Source organism: Sorex araneus, chromosome 11, assembly GCF_027595985.1.
Source record: "Sorex araneus isolate mSorAra2 chromosome 11, mSorAra2.pri, whole genome shotgun sequence".
In the NCBI taxonomy this organism is placed as follows: Eukaryota; Metazoa; Chordata; class Mammalia; order Eulipotyphla; family Soricidae; genus Sorex; species Sorex araneus.
The window spans coordinates 34,847,403-34,866,000 of NC_073312.1; the positions used below are offsets into that span (position 1 = coordinate 34,847,403).

At 40.2% G+C, this 18,598-nt stretch overlaps 1 protein-coding gene across 1 annotated transcript in view; it reads right to left on the reverse strand.

The window, feature by feature from the left end:
• The window catches only part of TNKS2 (tankyrase 2), a 66,158-nt gene extending 47,775 nt beyond the window's left edge, over positions 1 to 18,383 (reverse strand). Inside the window, exons 1-3 of the mRNA XM_055118812.1 lie at positions 17,935 to 18,383; positions 2,762 to 2,986; positions 233 to 328 (exon numbers count right to left, since the gene is read on the reverse strand). Coding sequence (XP_054974787.1) covers positions 233 to 328; positions 2,762 to 2,986; positions 17,935 to 18,133 — 520 coding nt within the window. The 5' untranslated portion in view covers positions 18,134 to 18,383. The remainder of the gene's footprint in view (positions 1 to 232; positions 329 to 2,761; positions 2,987 to 17,934) is intronic.
• Positions 18,384 to 18,598: the final 215 nt, after the last annotated feature.

The following is an 18,598-nucleotide window of genomic DNA, read 5'->3' on the forward strand; positions in this document are numbered from 1 at the left end:
AACTGCATGCTATACACCCTATCTCTCTATTCCTTGAACCCATCTTCTCAAGTTAAATGCCAATTGTTCCGAATCAGAAAAAAACACCTTTTAGGATATGCAGGTAAGATGTAACTAAACTTGAACTATTTTTAAAAATTAGCTGATTTTTAGGTAGATGGTATTCAACTGTCTACCTAGAAAGCTTGCTCTTCTATGTTCTTCCTGGAATATTCAAAGAGAAAAGACTTACCAGTTAGCACTGCTTTGGCGGATGGGTCTGCTAAATCTAATGCTGTCCTTCCATCTGTATTTCGGATGGTTGGTTCAGCTCCATGCTGTAAGAGCACTGCAAAATAACAACACAACTTTTCTTTTTTCTTCTTTCGCTTTTTGGGTCACACACGGCGATGCACAGGGGTTACTCCTAGCTCATGCGCTCAGGAATTACTCCTGGCAGTGCTCGAGGACTATATGGGATGCTGGGAATCAAACCCGGGTTGGCTGCATGCAAGGCAAATGCCTTACCTGCTGTGTTATCGCTCCAGCCACACAACACAACTATTCAAAATGGCAATTATAAATAGCTGACACTTTTAGTCAATCATTTTCTCAAAAATTCTGGCCTAGGGGCTTCAGAGTTATTCTGATAGAACGTTGGTATGTTTTTCAATGTAAGAACACATAAATACCCCATCATTTAATATACATTAATCATACTAATATTCTTTAAGCTCAATGGCAGATTTTCCACTGCTACTTAGACAAGTGACAAAGGAAGGAAAGAACATTACACAGAAATAAATGGCAAGTCTACTTGAAAATTTATTTTATCACTTCCAATAAATACTGCTTATGTCATAAAGATACCTGTAACATAACAAAACAAAATTTCTAAACTTATTTCTAAACTATCCTCAGGAACAGAGACCTGGGTTATCCATTTTTAATAGCATTAATACCTCCTCTTCCCCACCCTGCACACACCCAGCAGAGTTCAGGTTACTTTGGCATAGTGCTCTGCGGCTGCTCCCAGCTGTACTTGACGGACCATATAAACGCTGAGGATTGAGTCTGGAGCTCCCACATACAAAGTGTGAAATTCAACCCCTTGAGCCATGTCTCCAAGCCCCACATTAGTAAATTCTTAAAAAAAAAACAAAAAGAAACACGCCAATTCTGTTGATTTAGATTCAATAGACCTCAAAGTTCTTACATAAAATTTCATAAAAAGGAGAGACTTGGCTATGCTCTATATTGTTACTTGTTATGTAAAGATATTTCAGCATATTCTATAAATAAGAAGCTGTGGGAAGACAGGTAGACACAGAAAAGAGACCCAGCTTCTGTTCTTTGATATGGGTAGTGTTCCTTCTGTTCTACCCCTATCTGTAGCAGTGCTTTCCAACAGAAATAAAACATTACCCATATATGTGAGCCACATGTGCTAATTAATTAAAACTTTTATGGTAGCCACAATAAAAAGATAAAAGGGTGGGGGCTGGAGAGAGAGCTCAATGGGCTGAGCACTGGTTTTGCCTGCTGGAGGCAGCGTATATTCATAGCACTGCATATTTTCTTAGACCACTGCTGGGGAGAGACCCCCTGCTGAGGTCAGACGGAGAACAGCTCCAAGCACCACCAAGATGTAGCTAGCAAAAGGGGAAAAAAATTTTCCCCTCATAGCACATCTGAATTTGGACTAGCCACATTACAAATCCTTCACTTCATATATTGGATGATGCAGCTCTTTATTATTTAATTAAAAAACACTCTATTAAGTAAGCTAATTATCGTAGCTTAATTAATGAAAGATTTTCTAAAACTCCATCTGACTCAGGTACCACAAAGAGGGTAAGAGCAAAAGCAGTAGCAATTCAACAAAAATGTGGAGAATTGAGCAGTTTTTCTAGTGTCTTTGATAACAGATATCTCTATATCTTCAGAAGTTATTTATATTATAGTTTTGGGGTCATATTCAGTGATGCTCTGGGACCTTTCCTGGTTCAGTACTGCATTTAAAATCAGCTTGTAACTGGTAAAAATTATGATCTGAAGTCTTTTTGCTTTTTGGGTCACACCCAGTGAAGCTCAGGGGTTACCCCTGGCTCTACACTCAGCAATCACTTCTGGTCATGTGTGAGAAATCATATGGATGCCAGGGATTGAACCTAGGTAAGCTGCATGTAAGGCAAACATGCTCCCTGCTCCGGTCTGATTTGAAGTCTTGAAAAAGGAGAACAATATAAATTGAAGGACAGAGCCCCTGAATTTTTTCTAGTGCAGAGAACCGGATTTCTATCTTGAGGATTTCGATAGTCTCTCTTGCACCAGGATATAAGAATTAATAATGAGTTCAAATTTCCTGACCTGTCAGACTCTGAAAAAGTTGATACCAGGTTAATAAAAAGCTTAAAATAAACAGCCTTCTGTAGAATCTGTCAGTAATCGAACTGTTACATAAATTCTATTAAATTTAAATGTTAAATTATTCTCAATGACTGAACAATTTTTATTTCAAATGTCCTTTTGTTTCTGGGCCACAACTGGCAGTGCTCAGGGGCAACTCCTGGTGGTCTCGGAGCACCATTATGTGGTGACAGGGATCGAACCTTTGCCACATGCAAGGCAAATGCTCTACCCACTGTACTATCTTTCTGGCCCCCTGAGTGCTTATTTTTAAATAATTATATTAAGTCTGGCAGAATCTGATAATAACAAATGAATCAGACTTAGATCCAGAGTAACTATTTTTAAAATTCTTGAAAGTAAATAGTCTTACCAATACAAACATCAATCTTTCCTTTAATTGCAGCTTCATGGAGAGGCGTATAGTTCCAATTATCCCGAGCATTTGGGTCTGCACCATGTCGCAGAAGGAGATTGACTACTTCAGCATGACCAAAAGAACATGCATTATGAAGAGGAATTAGCCCTCCATCATCACGTGCTTGGACATTTGCGCCATTCTGAAGCAAATATTCAACGACATCCTTTCTCCCAAAACCTAGAAGAAAACAAAGTATCCACATTTTAAGTTTGCCAAAGAAAAGGTGAAAATGTTTTTTGGATGGTAACAAATCCAGTTATTCACGGATAAAAAAATGGTCTGAGACCTAACATTAATCTTAATGAGAAAGCCCATGGATCTCTACAATGCCTTTGGTTGTACTACAAACTTCAGAGAAAGGATAGAAGCAAGCAACAGAAAGCCTATAATTCAAAAGTCCACTTTACAAGAGTATTTTAAATTGCATATATAGAATTCTTTTTCTTTTTCCCCTTTTTTCCTTTTTTTTGCATATACATAATTCAGCATAGTGTGCATACATGGTCAAATGTACAAAGTAACTTAAACACGTAAATCACAATCTTAAAAAATAATGAAATAGGATTCTTGCTAGATTCTTTTCCCAACTGGGATGAGGGATGTGGTGCAAGTTGAAAAGCGCATGTACATGTATGAGACCCTGGAATGTGATTCCTGGCATGGAACTAAGCCCAACAACGTGTTCCTGCTAAATTGGGAAACTAAGACACAAAAATGGATTTGCTTTTATCTGTCCGAGTTCTGGAATTAAAAAATGGTCCTGTCTTCAGAGATTTTGAAGAAGCTTCTACTCTGCCACTTATATTAACACAACTTCTTTCTAGGGAGGAATCCTCTTTCGGAAACTAATGTTCCAGTCCTGCTGCAATTACCCCTCTACAAACAAATCTGGTAACTCTTTTATACTGGTTTATTGACTCAGCACCGAATATTCAACTCTTCCCATTTCCCACTTACAGTACTTAAAACCATGTTACAGCTGATTGTGAATGACAAGGAAAAGGATTTTCCCTATGCCTATCAAAATGAAGGCAAATGAAAAGCAACAGAGAGTAAATGCATGTATTAGGGGAGGGAGAGAGGGAGGAATGGGAGAGGAGAGAGGGAGGGAGAGAGAGAGGACATTCTCATTTTAATAAAATTTTGCAGAATATTCTTAAAAATTACCAATGTAGTTTGAATGTAGTGAAAAGCAGAGACTAGAACTATCCCAAAGAGGATTATGAGCAAAAGTTTCTCCTTAATCCCCTCACAAAATCCTAACCTAAATATCCCTATATCCCCAAAGGTACCTCTTAAAAATGGTGCGGTGAAAAAAAATTTCTACAATAGCAAGCACTGAAGGCAGTATATTTACTAATATTAAATAATAATGAAATGGCATAAAAGAAAATCTGAAGACAAGAAGATAGCTCAAAAGCCTGGAGCCTCAAGCACATGGCTCCTCAAGCACTGACCTTGGAGTAGTTCCTGAGCACCACCAGATATGATCCCAAACCAGAACTGACAAGAGTTCTGTACTTTTATATAAAAAAACAAAAACAAAAACAAAAAAACAAGTAATATCCTAGAAATCAACTCCTATCAGAAAAACTTTATGGGATGAAACTATTTTAATTTTCTCTTACAGATAGGTTGTTTATAATCTTTTGCTACTTACTGAACACAATGTTGCCAGGAGTAACTAAGGAGAGATTTAGAACTGGATTTTGAACTTGATGAGTATAAACTGGAGACTGACACTCTTTAAAGTCATGACTATAAAAATGTCACTTGAAACCATTCAGAGAAATGAATGAATGTAATTATAAAGCACTAGTTTCCTACCAGTTTTGTTGAGAACAAAAAAAACTATTTTCTATCAAAGATAAATTCACTTCACCTCTGTGAGGCCTTTAAGAGAATGAAAGTACAGAAGCTATAGTTTTCTTATCTTCTTTTATAAAGATCTGTGTTCTCTCCCCTCCCCCATCATCTCTCCCTCTCTACCAGATCATTCCAATCAGTATGTAAACATGCCCAAGTATGTCCCATTATATATATAATTATATATAATGCATGATAATTACATATATCTCACATTCCCATTTCTCTGCTCCCCTGCACAACCAAGTACCTAAGGTTGCTGCCAATTATTTACATTTCATCCATTTTTCCCCCCCAACATTCAATCCTGTTTCTTCCTTATAAATACTTTCAGCAAGCTGTTTTCAGCTTTTTAATTCAAAAGACGCTTCTGTCTTCATTTGACTAGCCCTCCCCCAAACTTTTAAAAAAAAGTTTTTGGTAATTCCTGAGTGCAAAGCCAGGAGTGACCCGTATGCATTGCCGGGTGTGACCCGAAAAGCAAAAAAAGAAAATTTGGGGCCACACCCTATCAGGGGGCACTCCTGGTTCTGTGCTCAGGGATTACTCCTGGCAACGCTTGGGGACCATACAGGCTGCCAGAGATCAAATTGGGTAGGCCATATACAAGACAAGCCGCTACTGTATGTACTACTTCTCCAGTTCCCCTCCCCAAACATTTGACAGTTTACTCCTTCCTTTTTGAGAGAAGTTTTGATGATATCACCCTCTTATGGTTCTCTTGTCTCATCCCTTAACAAATGACTGGGCAACATCTACTATGTGATAGATTTTTTTTCAAGTTATCTGAGGCATACCAGTGAACAAAGCAGAGCAAATTCCTTACTTTCATTAACATTTCTTTATGGAGTCAGGAAGATGACTAATAATTCAAAACAAAAAAAACATTAGAAGATAATTAAAGGTTGATCAGGTGTGTGTACAGGGAGGATGTGTAAAGCTGAAAAAGGAGGTCACTGTGGGCTGGCCTTGCTGATTTTTTGGTATGTGATCAAAGATTTTCAAAAATTTTTCTTACTGGATTATAGTTAGGAGACCAGAGTACCTGGAGCAGAGTGAGAAAGAGAAATAATTGGTAGGTCTGAGGTTAGAAGTAATGAGGGTTAGAGAGTGGTTGAGGAACACTGTAAGGAACACTACATTTTACTCTGAGGAAAATGAAGTCAATGCAGGAGTGTGAGCTGAAAGTTACAATATGTTACTTATGTTTGAAAAGACCTCTGGCTGTAATATTGCAATGAGACAAGATGATAGTGGGTTAAGGGTACAAATCAGTAAGAGATCATGGTGATTTGGACCATAACCTGTTGGCACTTGTCAAAAATAACAAGTGGCAAATTCAGAATATTCTGAAGGGACAGCCAGCAAAGCTTACTCGTGGACTGGACATGCGCAAGAAAATGGGTGAGATGGTGAGAGAGGAACTATAGATCATCTCAAGGTTTCTGGACCAGAAAGTGGAGGAATGGAGTTGGCACTAACTCTAATGTGGAATGTGTAGATGAATTCTTTTTTAGATGAAATAGGTTTGAGGTAGAAAGTAAGTTCAAGTTTTGGACTGTCTTATCTCTAAATGCTGGTATCCTTTAAAGACTCAGTACTCTATTTCTCTTCCCTACTAGATGATCTCATCTACTTCTCTGGTTTTACGTGCCACCTGGAACACAAGCTTCAAATTTAAATCTCTAGCCTTTTCACTAGAAATTGACTGCTCACTGGATACATGCCCACTGAAATATTTCAAAGATATTTCAAATTCAACATGTTCCCCAACTTTTCTGTTTCTACTTACAATACTTAACTTACCCACAAGAGTTTCCCATCTGAACTAATAGTCTTCTAATTTGTACTTCTCATTTCCAATCTGTCCCAAATGACTTTTGAAAAGCAAACATTATGTCATACTCTTTTAAAATAATTACTTTGCTTTCCACCTACATGCATAATAAAATTCAGTAACAGTTAGGCTCTTACTTATATCTCTAACTCACTTTGTACTGCTCTTCCCTGATACAGTTTTCTTTCAATGTGTCAACTATGCAGTATTATTTCGGGGAAGTGGAACAAACTATTCTTTTATCCAAACCATTCCTCCCTTGCTGGTAGCATCACTCACTCCTACTCAAAGTTTAATCTGTTTAAATGTCACCAATTAAGGATGCCAATTTTAATCATCCAATTAAAGCAGTCCAATCCTCCCAACCACAAAGTTTTCTATCTTGAGTATTTCCTATCTAGGAGGGGAGAGGTAAAGATTATTGAGAAAATATTTGGTTTCTCTCTCTCCTCCTGGAATCAGGCTTCAAAAAAAAAAAAAAAAAAAAAAGGGGGAATTCTGTGTCTGTTTACAGCAGATCCCCTGACACTAAGTCCTGGATTAAGTTCCATGGAGGGTAGGAGTACTGTCTAACTCAGTTCATAATCACTTCTTTCAGTATCTTCCACAATATATGCTGCACAGCAATTTGCTAAGTTGATACTTGCTGAATTAATAATACACAATGGTGTGGAAAGAGAATAATGAAGTAAACCATTAAGAATTATGTTCAGAAGGCAAGTAGGACAATTTCAAGGAGGGAAACGCCAGATCTGTTGCTACCATAGCTTGAGTTCAGTCTTCCTTATCCCTATGCGGTATATGCATTGTTGATCATACTGTGCTTCCTAAATAAGTCATCCACAATTGCCTCAATGTTGCTGCTATGTAAGTCATTCAGAAACCATGTGGAGGAAAATTTTTGTAGATTTCTTAAATTGGAAAGCATAGAACAACAACAACAAAAACCCCCCATAAAAATAAGGGTAGCTCTTCCTTTGAAAGGTTACCTGACATCAAAATGGTAATTTGTAAGCTACCTTTCAAAAACAGGTGAGTAGGGTGGGCACAGAAAGAACTGTAGTGGTACATGCAGTTGATACGAGAGACTGTCAATTGGGAAGATATCTATTTCAGAGTCACCAAAAAAGGTCAAGAAGGAAGTGATCTTTTAATCAGAGTACCAACAGGAAGAGAAAGGGTTTCTTAAAACTAGAGGTCAAAAAAGAGATTCAGTACTATTATAGATGACCGAACACTGAAAACTGAACTGTTAGCTAAGGAGATAATGATAGAAAGGGTAAGTTATTATCTATATAGTTACCAACAGATGACTACAACTGTAATAACTTTGTATCAACATGTTTCCAAGTCATTAAGATGTCTGAAACCAATCTGAGACTAACAGCATGCTTTTAGAATCACATTAGACAATACCAATGAGAAGAGGTCACGCTGTTATCCTGAAAGATTAAAAGAAACATTTGAGATTTGAAAGTTTGAAAATTTTTTTCAGCACACAAAAATAAATTAAAAGGGATCAGTAAACAGTATTTCAAAATTAAAATCGCCCACCACTGGAGTTTCATAAAATCTCTGGGTTTAAGATGCTTCCCAATCTTGAAAGACTAATGTTTGCTGAATCCCCAATTTTAGGGTCTTAAGAATAGTTCAAAGAATTCTGCTAAATACTCACTTCTTAAAGAAGGAACAGTTTCATGGGCTAAATTTTGATCCTTTTCTCACTGGCCAGATAGAACATGAATGGGCATGTCCTTAGTGTCAATGCCAATCTTCATACCCTAAGGATTTCTTTACAAAAGAAAACCTAAAGTTAGTAGTTGGTGGCTGTTTAGGACACACTTATTTTATAATTATGGAACTGCACTTAGCTTCAAATGTTTGAAGCTATCTCTACCTGTGAAACACATGATTATACATTACCAAGAGTGAAGGTGCGGGGTATGTATATATCCCAGGTTTGATTCCCAGCACCCCCTTTGAACCTCTGAGCCTCTGAGTCTGCAAGGAATGAACCCCTAGTGCAGAACCAGAAATAAGTCCTGAGCACTGCTGGGTGTGGCCCAAGAACCAACAACAAATCCCTGAACCAATATCATCAAAGCTGAATCCACTATAAAGCACTGACAATGAAACAAGCAGGGTTGCTCTGGGAGGAGGGGGTGGGCACACTTGTTCATGCTGGAGGTGGGGTCTGCAGGAATAACTGGAAAGTGTGCTTGCTGATCAACAATGTGTGTGTTACCTGCCAAAGTCAGAATCTGGCATACAGTAGGACTTGCTATAGGTTCAAAGCATCTGTAATTCCTACAAGAGCAAATAAATGAGCCTCAGAGAGAATGTAGTTGATTTATGATTACTATGCAGTCAATTCAATTCCTCTTATCAAGATTCATAATAATATATATATATATATATATATATATATATATATATATATATATATATATCTCCAACCACACTGGCTCTTAAGACAACCATACTGCTATTCAGGAAACATGTTTTCATCTGAATGGCTTCCAAAAATCTGTGAAGTCACTAAAAAGAAACCACTAAAGTGTGACTTCCAACCCTCTCTTACAATTCAAAATGGCCTTTTGATATAACTGGTCTAATACATTTCTCCAATTTAAAAGGAGGCTGAACACCTTCTCCAGATGGAGCCCTGGCGACACTGAGCAGCAACTAACACGGCTCCAGGATTTGGGACTGGGACACATCCGAGCCGCGCGGCCGCGCGACCTTTTCTAAAACCTGAAAACATACAATCTTTTTTTTTTTTTTTCTTTTTGGGTCACACCTGGCAATGCACAGGGGTTACTCCTGGCTTTGCACTCAGGAATTACCCCTGGTCATGCTCAGGGGACCATATGGGACACTGGGATTTGAACCCGGGTCGGCCGCGTGCAAGGCAAACGCCCTACCCGCTGTGCTATCTCTCCAGCCCCAAAACATACAATCTTTTAATGGAAAACTAATTATCAAATGCTTCCTAATATTAGGGTTATCTTGTTTGGGGGTATAACTCCCACAACAATAGTGAGTTTTGTGTTGAAATATGGAACGTAATCAAGGTGAAGAGAAAATGAAGTGAAATTCATCAGTTATACAGTTGGGGTGGGGGGGCGGGGGGTATACCTGGGATTTTGGTGGTGGAATATGGGCACTGGTGAAGGGATAGTGTTTGAATATGGTATAACTGAGACATAAACCTGAGAACTCTGTAACTTTCCACATGGTGATAAAATTAAAAAAATATAAATAAAAAATAAATAAATAAAAATAAATTAAGAAAATAAAAATAAAAGGAGGCTGATACGTTCACATACAATTTTACCAGGAGAAAAAGTTAAGAAACAAAAATTATCAAATGCCATGAAACAGAGGTTCCAGTGGTCTGAAAGATGAGAATATAAAACCACACAACTTGTAGCTTTGACTTTCATAACTTGGTTCCTCTCTCTTCTTTTCATTTCTGAGTGGGATCATTTAAAACTTGTTTACTAAATTTACTAAGTTCTAGGAAAAGGTATTTCCTGTGTATACTTCATTAGAATGAGAAATACAAAGAAGAATGCTTTACCCAAATAGAAAGGAGAATGCTTTATCCAGTTCAACTGAAGATAAACACTCTGGTGAAATAAAATGATGCCACACACTTTGGGATGATAAAGCCCCCCCCTTTCAAAAAAGCAATATATATATATATATATATATTTAAAATTTAATTTTAAAGAACTGTGATTTACAGAGTTATTGCTAATTGAGTTTTAGACATATAATATTTCAATACTAATCCCACCACCAGTGTTAACTTCTCTCTACCAGTGTTCCCATATCCCATACCATTCCCACCTACCACTGTGACAGGCATATTACAAAGTTCAGTGGTTGCAGATTGGAGCTCATGGTTTTAGTTTTACTGGGTCTGTGCTTTGGACACATAAGCTATCCTACTCTCCCACATCATCAGTATAACTAAAGCCCTTATTCCTAAAGCCCTGTTCCCCATTACTTCCCTTTCTCATTTTCTTCCTTTCACCCTTGATTTCTTTCCTTCTCTGTCCTTCCCCCTAAGCTCTGGGGTCAAGGGTGATCTGTGCATCCTCTATTTACTAAATCACATTTCTTCACCTAATTATTCTATATACCTCAGATAAGTGAGATCATCCTGTGTTTGTCTTTCTTCTTTTGGCTTACTTCTCTCAATATGCCATCCAGTTTCAACAAGGCTGCAGGAATTGCATGATTTTATTGTTCCCTGCACATGCACAGTATTCCACTATGTATAGGTACAACACATTTTTACCATACATTTGTCCTTGGGTATCTAGGTTGATTCTGTATCTTTGCTACTGTACTAAGTGCAGTCATGAATAATGTTTTGTATGTGTCCTTTTGAAAGTTTTGTAGTCCTGGGGGTAGGTTCTCCAAAGTGGAATTGCTGGGTCATATGGCAGCTCAATTCTAAGTATATGGAGGACTCTTCATACTGTTTTCCACAGGGGATGAACCAGATGACATTCCCACCAGCAGTGGATGAGAGTTCCTTTTTCACCACATCCTTGCCAGCACAGATAGCTCCTATAATATTTGGTATGTGCCATTCTCACTGTTGTGAGATGATGTCTGATCGTTACCTTGATTTGGATTTCCCTACTAAGTGATGCTGAGCATTTTTCATGTGCCAATTGGCCTTTCTCTGAAAAGGGAATTTCCTCTCCATTTTTTTTTTGTGTTTCTGAAATTTTTTATTGCTGTTGATGATCTTTATGAATACTTTATATATCTTGGATATCAATACTTTATCTAATGTGTTCTATGCGAATATTTTCCCATTCATATAGTGGTCTTTTAGTTTTAGTCTTCTTTTGCAATGTGGAAACTCTTCAATTGGACTTTGTCCCACTTGTTTATTTTTGATTTTGTTGCTTTTACCCGTGGTATCATATCACTGAAGACATCCTTGAGGTTCCATATCTTAGGAGTGTCTGCTTGTATTTTCCTCTTTGTACTTTGTAGTTTTTGGTTGGATCTCAAGGTCTTTGATCCATTTCAAATTAACCTTTCTTTTTCTTTTTTTTTTTTCTTTTTGGGTCATACCCGGAAATGCACAGGGGTTACTCCTGGCTCTTCACTCAGGAATTACTCTTGACGGTGCTCGGGGGACCATATGGGATGCTGGGAATCGAACTTGGGTTGGCTGCGTGTAAGGCAAACACCCTACCCGCTGTGCTATCACTCCAGCCCCTTGAATTAACTTTTGTGAAGTTAACGCTGGTAATGGATCTTTCTTCCTTTCTTTCCTTCCTTCTTTTTTTTTGGGTCACACACGGCAATACACAGGGATTACTCCTGGCTTTGCACTCAGGAATTACTCCTGGAGGTGCTCAGGGGACCCAAGGGATGCTGGGAATCGAACTCTGGTCTGCTGTGTAGGCAAACACCCTACCAGCTATGCTATTGCTCCAGCCCCCATCTTTAATTTCTTACACATTGCTATCCAGTTTTCCTGGCACTATTTGTTGAAAAGACTATCTTTTCTTTGTTTCATGTTCTCAGGTCCCTTATCAAAAATTAACTGTCCATATATATGGGATTTTGCCCTTGGATATTTGATTCTGATCAACTAATCAGAGAGCCTATCATTATTCCAGTACCACGTAGTTTTGATGACTATAGCTTCATAATACAGTTTCACATTTGGTAGTGATACCTCCCTATTTCTTTTTTCAGTAAGGCTTTTGTGGTCTCATCTGATACCATACAAACTTTATTACTGACTTTTCTAGGTTCCTGAAGAATACTGTCTGAATTTGATGGGAATTGCGTTGAATCTGGGATGATGAAATTCTGACAATCTTTTTTTGGGTGTGGTCGTAGTGGTAGGTGGTGGGAGATGGCATACCCAGTTGTGCTCATGACTTCCTTTTCACTCTGTGCTCAAGAATCACTCCTTGCAGGGTATAGGGGACCATATGTGGTACTGGAGATCTAACCCAAGTCGTGACAACCTTCAAAGTACTGAAACAAGTACTCCAAACTATTTGTTACTGAAGTCAATAAACTCTCTGTAGGAGGACAGAGCTAACGTACAGCGGGCAGGGTGCTTGTGTTGGATGCAGCTGACCTGGGTTTGATCCCCAGCATCCTGTATGGTCCGCTGAGTCTGCCAAGAGTGATCCAAGAGCGCGGAGACAGGAGTAGGCCCTGAGCACCACCAGGTGTAGCCCCCAAATAAAACAAAACAAACACTATCTCTAGATTCATCAAGTGCTATGAGAAGGGTATATATATATTTTAAGCTCCAGTTGTAAAAATGCTGAGAAAGCTGAAGAATCAAGATGCTGCTGCTTTGGCATGAGGGGCTTTTCCACCGGCCGAGTCACTTTGGGAGATAGTGGAGATAGTCAAGTTGAAGACAGTCACTTCTGCCAACTAAGACCAGTGTGCTGGGAGCCTCAAGGGTCATGTGATATTGCGGATGGGACTCAGGGTCTTAAAAATGCAAGGCATGTACCCCTGAGCTATTTCTGCAGCCCAATACTTTGAATTCTTAAATATACTGCTCTTTGCTTGATACTAGGGTTCTCTGCATATGAGAGATTTAATCACATCCCCCAGTAAAACTAATCCTGGAAACAATCTATCATTCTAATCCCAGGTAAAAGAGTGTGGGTACTACTCCCGTAATTATGACTTTGGCTTACAGTCAAAAGAATAAAATACTATTGAAAGGCGTTAGAGGTCTTCATTAACACCACTTAGGGAAAGGATATGAGTAATCATAAAAGCTAGCAAGTTGTTAAAACCTTCAATTGGGGGAATCATTTCACTTTCTTGGACATGATTCTTATCTGTTCGTCCAATTGTAATACAGAGAAATCCCTTCTATGGTATCTCTGAAAAATTTCAATTAAACCACTGAACACATCTAGTCAATTCCACTACTGAACAGTTAAAGGCTGTCTGACTCCTTGTAACCTTCTACCTCCTGACTCTTATTTTGATAGGTAAAAGTCACATAAGACACAGAAACTCATTTTTTAAAAGCTAAAAAGCAATTTTTTGGAACTCATCTTTCTACAAATGGTCTTCCACATGTGGGAAAACAGTAACTTGTTAAACTTCATTTCTGTTCATCAGTATTATAAATAAAGACCAAGTACTCATGTCTGTTGTCTGACAAATTCTTGATGTTCTAATTTCACTTTTGTCGTAAGAAAATTTCTTATGTACTATTCATACAACAGAATATAATAACTGAAGTTTAGTCTGATTGGTCCAACAGAAACACATTACTAAGTATCACACTACAAATAAAGACTGGTAACAGGATTCTAAAAATATAAGTACTTAGGTTAACTGAACTCCCCAAGTTATTTTCCACCTAATTCTCTTTTGTCCATTTTCTACCCCCCTTCTCTTCTCTGAATCTAATCAGTGACTCTAATAAATGACTTTATATTGTTCTTTACCACGTATAACTCTCTGCATACTCCATATAATATCTAAGATTTTTTGGCTGGAGAGATGGAGTGGATGACTCCCATGCAGTGCTTAAGGTGGCTAGAAACCACTCCCAGTGACAGTCTGCACATTGGGAGCCACAACGGCCATACTCGGTGGTGCTTAAGGTGTGTGTGGGGGAATGGACCATGTGTTACTGGGGCTCCAACTCAAGACCTCTGCATGCGAAGCATATGCTCCAGCCCTCTCAACTATTTCCCCTGCCCTATTTTGGATTCTTAAAGCCTTAAAATTCTATTCCCCCAACTTCCTGAGTCTTTGATTGTAGAGAATGCTATGTATTTCTTCTTTTGGCTATGAAGGACACAATGACTTTCTCACAAAGTTTCTGTCCTTTATTTTTTAAAGGTAACTTCAAAGACAATCTTCTCTAGGGAAATCTGGTGTATTCTGGGGATTACAGCCAAGAATTTCAGATGCTATTGCTTTAGCAAAATTAGTGCTTCAGGTTCTCTACCACCAACTTGCCTCTACAAGTTTTGTGATGTGTCACCAAAAAAGTTATTCATATTTCCATGTAGAGGGGGATGGGGAAAGGGTAAGTGGCAGTATACTGAAGTCAAAACTTTTTTTTGTAAGAAATTACTTCTTATACTTAACTAGAAGAAATATAATCTAGCTGGATAATAAAAAGTACCAAACATAAGAGGAATTTCTGTTTATATTTTTTGCACTAATAGAAGAATTTAATTTGTCTAGGGCTGAAAAATTTTTTAAATTGAACTAAATATTCTTTTTTTTTTTTTTTTTTTTTTTTGCTTTTTGGGTCACACCCAGCGATGCTCAGGGGTTACTCCTGGCTTTTCACTCAGGAATTACTCCTGGCAGTGCTTCGGGGACCATATGGGATGCCGGGGATCGAACCCGGGTCGGCCGCGTGCAAGGCAAACGCCCTACCCGCTGTGCTATCGCTCCGGCCCCTGAACTAAATATTCTTGATAAAAACTCATACCAACTTCTTCCTACACTGTTCCTTTATCTGATTCATTTTTTTTTTTTTTTGGTCTGCAGAGTTCTTTCATTTTCATTCCCTGAAAATTAAAACTAAAGGACAAGCCAGATGCACCACTCCATACTCAATAAAATCTCTAAACTTTAATTGGCTTATAAAATTGGCTACTGGGGCTGGAGCAGTAGCACAGCAGGTAGGGCATTTGCCTTGCACACAGCCGATCCGGGTTCGAATCCCAGCATCCCATATGGTCCCCCGAGCACCGCCAGGAGTAATTCCTGAGTGCATAAGCCAGGAGTAACCCCTGTGCATCGTCGGGTATGACCCAAAAAGAAAAAAAAAATCCGCTATAGCTTGCTCTGATAATACAAACACAAGAAAATGCTTGATTAGGCAGTTTTGTAGTCCTGCATCATATACTGATGGCAGGTTGTCTGCCAATTATATGCTTACACATATTAACATAACCGAAAATTTACTACCTACGAGAACATAAACTATTCCCTTTATGAAAGAAAATGTGCTTATTTAAAAGTTGGAAAAAAATTTAAACAATTATAAAAGCTAATTATCAAAGTTTTCATACACTTAGGTTTCACGCAGGGCTATTAACAGCTCTGGCTTAATGCAAAAAAAAAGCGCTTTTATTTTTAATACTGTAAGTTATTTAGTTTCTGTTTTTTTTGGGATCACATCAGCTGATGTTCAAGGCTACTCCCAGCCAGCTGGTATTTGGGGGGCCATGTGGTGCCAAGGACAGAACCTGGAGGCGCAAAATCTTTGAACTATCTCTCCAATCCTATATACATTAAAACTTAATAATATAATCTGCAACTGGTAATTGGGTAAATAGTAATGAGGACTGATTCCCATATTGAATTTTCTGGGGTGAGGTATGGCAGTAGCCTTGGATACAATGAATTGGGGCCCATTTTCAGTTTGTTAGAGTTAAAAAGTTAGATTTCCAGGAGGCCACTGAGTAATTTTCTCTTTTTCCCCTGCAAAGAGGAGGGTGGTAGGTTAAATAAATTCGGAAACTTCTAGAACAAACAACATAAAATCTATGTTAAAAGGTACTTTAGAATGTTAATACTGAACTGATAATGGGATGGTGAGTGAGGAACAAGTGTGTAAGAACCCAATCCCAAAACTTTAGCCTCTAAATATTACTACTTTCAGACATGAACTCAGTAACACATCAAATTCTTGAAAGGTAGCAACTAAGATCTTCCTTGGTTATTTTTATCACACAGATCAAGTGAACAGAATCTAACATTACTCTTTGGATTACATATCAGTTGTTTATGATAGTTTGCCAAATCAGTTGTTTCACTGTTCACTAGACGGCTAAACAGGAAAACATAAATTAGTTGAGGAAAAAGTATCAATGATGACTAAAATTTTAGGCAAAATGGCTAAACAGGTGAGATATTACTATAGTACTCTTTTTTCCCTTCCACTTTTACATAGGTTGTTTATAGTTGTTCCACCTAAGGGTTTTTCCAAACTTTCTCCTTTAGAAAGAATCCTCAATAGAAAACTGAGAAACTCTGTATTTATCACAAAAGCATACCTCCTAGTATTATTTACATTTTAAAAAACAGGAATTTTCCTGAGACTGAAGTAATGATACAGCAAGTAGGGCACATGCCTTACACGCGATTTACCAGGGTTCTATCCCCAGCACCACATATCATCTGATGCTGGCCAGGAGTGATCTCTGACTATAGAGCCAGAAGTAAGCCCTGTGAATCACTAGGCTTTTTGTCCCTTTTCGCCACAAAAACACCCAAACAGGAATTGGTTAAAGCTAATCTCTTAACTGGTAGAAGACGTGAAAGTAATGTCTACGAACAAAGTATTCTTTCTCACACTCTTCTTGTTCATCATTCTTAGTCCAGAAGAATAGGGAATGTTCTAAAATGGATGCCCAAAACAAAACAAAAAAACCTTAAAAATCATAATACACAAATAAAAACCCCTAAGATTATGGGAAGTATAAGAACGCATTTCAGTTTTCAACCATGCATGGTGCACATGAGGTTATAGTTAAGACCTTTCCTCAAAGTGAAATAAATAAAAGCTTTAAAGACGTAGTGGAACGTGCTGTTTTTAGTTCCTTTAAGTTCCTCAATTAAACTTACTACGCTTATATTTTAAAGTGAGCTAGCAAACATCCAAAGAAAGTCCTTTCAATAGAGATCTATCAGATGGGGTGACTTTAGTTCCAATTGATGAGTGTAGATCCAAATGGTACCAAATTCTCCTCTCATCCTACAACTTTCTACCCCAATCGACGTGTACGGTTGAGTGTACCAGCCTGCACCCAAGCCTAAGTCAGATCTCAGTTCTCCCAAACTTGCTGATTTCCAGAAACTTGCTAGAAACTGAATATCCTATGCGGAAAAAGCCCATGTACGGGAATCTGTCAGTATCCAATCAAAGTGTTCCTCCCAAAAGATATCGCTGCATTTTATGAAGGCTTCTAAGACCTAAACCCAAGGGACTGACAAGCGGGTTGATAAGAGAAATGTGCAAGAAACGGGCCCATCTGGGGGAGAGGGGAGAGAGAATGGGCCCTTCAAATCACCGGATCCACGACGTCCCCTACTTTCTGGCGTGTACGGGGAGGCCGCGGAGGGAAGCGACACCGGAAGTTGGTACAGGTATTGTTGAAGCAAAACAAAGCACAAACACAAACAACCTCTCCTGCGCGACGCACGCGGGCCCCGGACCGCAATCTCCGCCGTTCCCGGGTGGCGACGGCAAGATGACCAGGACCCGAGTCCGCGGGAGGAGGGGGGAAGATGGGGGTGTGTGTGCGGTAGCTAGACCGAAAGGGGCGGCACAGGGTTTGGCTGGAGGCCTCGGAGATGCGGGTGCGAGGTGCGCAGGTGGGGTGTAGGGCGAGGCGGCGCCGGCCCCCCCGCCCCCCGTTACCTGCGGCGAAGTGAAGCGGGGTGGACTTCCTGCCCGCCGTGTCGCGGCTGTTCACCTTCTCCGGCGTCACCAGCCTCTTGACTCGCTCCACGTCCCCGTTGCGGCACGCCTCGAAGAGCTCGCGGGCGGCAGGCTCCACGGCCTCGGCCGCGGCGCCCCCACAGGCCGCGCCCCCGCCGGCGCAGCGGCGGCCCGACATGATCCTGGCGGCCGCCGCCAGCAGCAGCAGCGCCAGCAGAGGCAGCAGGAGCCCGGGCCCCGCGAGCAGGAGGGCGAGGCCCCCCGGAGGTGACGCGCTCAGGGCCCGGGCCGTTCGGGTCCCGGCCGTCACAGGGCTCGGCCGAGCCCCATGGCCGCGCCGCCGCGCGCTCCTCTCACGGCCCCGCGACCCCCAGCGGCCCCGCGGCGGTGGAGGCAGCGCGAACTCGCCGCCCGGGCCCTGAAGCGACGCGGCGGCGGAAGCTGGCGAGGCCCCTCCTGCCAGCTCCGCGGGGCTCTGGGAGCATCACGTGACGCGGCGCTGCGCCTGCGCGCTCGCCGCCGCCCGGACGCGCAGGTTTCGGGGAGCGGCGCCGGGCTCGGAGGGTTTGTGGGAAATGTGAGGCGAGAGACTGGCCGCGGGAGGAGAAGGGGCTTCGTGTCAGCGCCATCTTTGCGCTGGTTT